Source organism: Hydra vulgaris, chromosome 06, assembly GCF_038396675.1.
Source record: "Hydra vulgaris chromosome 06, alternate assembly HydraT2T_AEP".
Classification (NCBI taxonomy): domain Eukaryota; kingdom Metazoa; phylum Cnidaria; class Hydrozoa; order Anthoathecata; family Hydridae; genus Hydra; species Hydra vulgaris.
In genome coordinates, this window is record NC_088925.1 from 2,212,031 (window position 1) to 2,213,962 (window position 1,932).

Here is a 1,932-nt window from a genome sequence, read left to right on the forward strand (position 1 = left end):
GGGCATGCAGACACTGTGAAAATTGTTTTTATGTTATTTGAATTTATTTAGAGAATGGAAAATGGATATACTACTATAGCCAAGAATGCTACTTTTATCGTTACAACTCACTCTCAACTTTATAACTCCGAAACACGAACCTTGACGAACAAGAGCATTGCACGGATAATATATATTGTGTGTATATGTATATATAATGTGAATATATATATATATATATATATATATATATATATATATATATATATATATATATATATTATTTTTGTTAAAAAGCAGCTTTTAATGACTTGGTGTTTGAAAGTGGCAAAATCATATACACTTAATATAAAACCGTTAAACTTAATAAAATTTTATTATTTTTAAAAAACCACAAAAACACAACTTAATTGAATGGAATGTTTTTTAATTTTTTACCAAAAAAAAAAAGTTTTTTCGTTCTACTTCAAATAAATATTTTTTTGAATATAGATACATAAAAGAATTTTGTCTCAATAATGGCATTTAGTTTAAGCACTGAATTTGAAGCTATCAGACATGATATAAGTACATTATTTTCAAAGTTTTGTGAAAAGCAAAGTGTACGTTTTGAAGATTTCAGTCAAACATGGCGCTCAATGAACTTTACATATGTAATGGTTTCTGCGACTCGAGGAACTAACGGTGCTCGAATGCGTATATGTGAACGAATATTTCGTGCAGCCAGTGAATATCTCTCAACAAATTCAGTATTTTTATATCGGGTTGCTGCAGTTTATTTATTGTATGCAGTTTATTTTAAACAATTTTCAGATAAAAAGGTTTTTATAAGAGTAACTCCAAAAATGTTGAAAGATATGATTGATTTTTTTAAAATATCAATAGAGCACGAACACTATGATGTGGCATTTGTGATCAAAAAGTTATTTGATGCTAAAGCTTTTATTATTGTAGCATTTCCAAAACAACTTATGTTTGGTCGACTTGAATTTATGATGGGTGTTCAAAGTGAAAACACACCAAAAGTCTCCTTTGAAATCGATCCCTATATTAAATCTATATCTGATGGCAAATTTATTGAGTTAATTTCAAGTATACATAATGAATATGAAGAAGTAAAAGCTAAGTTGCTAAGCGCATCTAAAAAACAAGATGAAATAAATGCTCTTTCAAAGCGACTGTCTTACTGCAATTCTGATTTTCCAAAAGACTTTAAAAATCTGCTCACTAATAGAGAATCACTTGAATCATTAACAATTTGCAAATCTGATACTTTAGAAACTGTTCAGAGGCCAAGTTTGACTCCTTTGAATGAACTAATTTTATTACAAGCAGACAGCTCAAAAGTTGTAGGTGAGCAACTTCCTGAAAGAGCAAGCATTCTTGCTAAAATTAAAGAAAAGTCATGGAAAAATGATGCTAGAAATAAAAAATTAAACAGCCAACTATGTGACACAGAAGAGGAAACAGAAACTTCTGATTTATTTTATAAAAAAAGTGCTATGGTGAAAGTGTATAAAAGAAATATTCCTAGAAAGCATGGTTCTGGTCTTAAGTATAGAAAACCTCTTAAAAAATAAAATTGTAGTGCAAAAAGTCTTTTGTTTTTTTTAAGTTAATTTATTATTTATTAATCAAATCAATCAAATTAATTATTTTGTTTCATTTAAATAGTTTTTTTCTTAAAACAAGTCTCTTTGTTAAAACCTTTAAACTAAATTTAGTTTTTTTAGTTTTTAGCATCAATAATCAAATTAAAATATGATTTATATATGAATCATTGCATAGTTTAAATTTTTACAAAGTGACCAAAATTAACAGATTTCATTAGTTGCTTTTTGTTAAATATGATATAGATATTTTCTAAGGAGTTTATTTGTAAAACATGCTTTTGTTTTTTATGGTACGATGGCATTTTAATTTCTTACTTTCATGATTTATTACTATTTGCTT

At 26.6% G+C, this 1,932-nt stretch overlaps 1 protein-coding gene across 1 annotated transcript; it reads left to right on the plus strand.

The window, feature by feature from the left end:
* The first annotated feature begins 443 nt into the window (after positions 1–443).
* LOC101238512 (snRNA-activating protein complex subunit 1) lies at positions 444–1,575 on the plus strand. The gene has a single exon (XM_065798950.1). The coding sequence runs from the start codon at positions 498–500 to the stop codon at positions 1,557–1,559; it is 1,062 nt and encodes a 353-aa protein (XP_065655022.1). The 5' UTR covers positions 444–497; the 3' UTR covers positions 1,560–1,575.
* The last annotated feature ends 357 nt before the right edge of the window (positions 1,576–1,932 follow it).

What these genes read in the sequence shown, in the direction of transcription:
- LOC101238512 (XM_065798950.1), top strand. Translation starts at nt 498, where the DNA reads ATGGCATTTAGTTTAAGCACTGAATTTGAAGCTATCAGACATGATATA.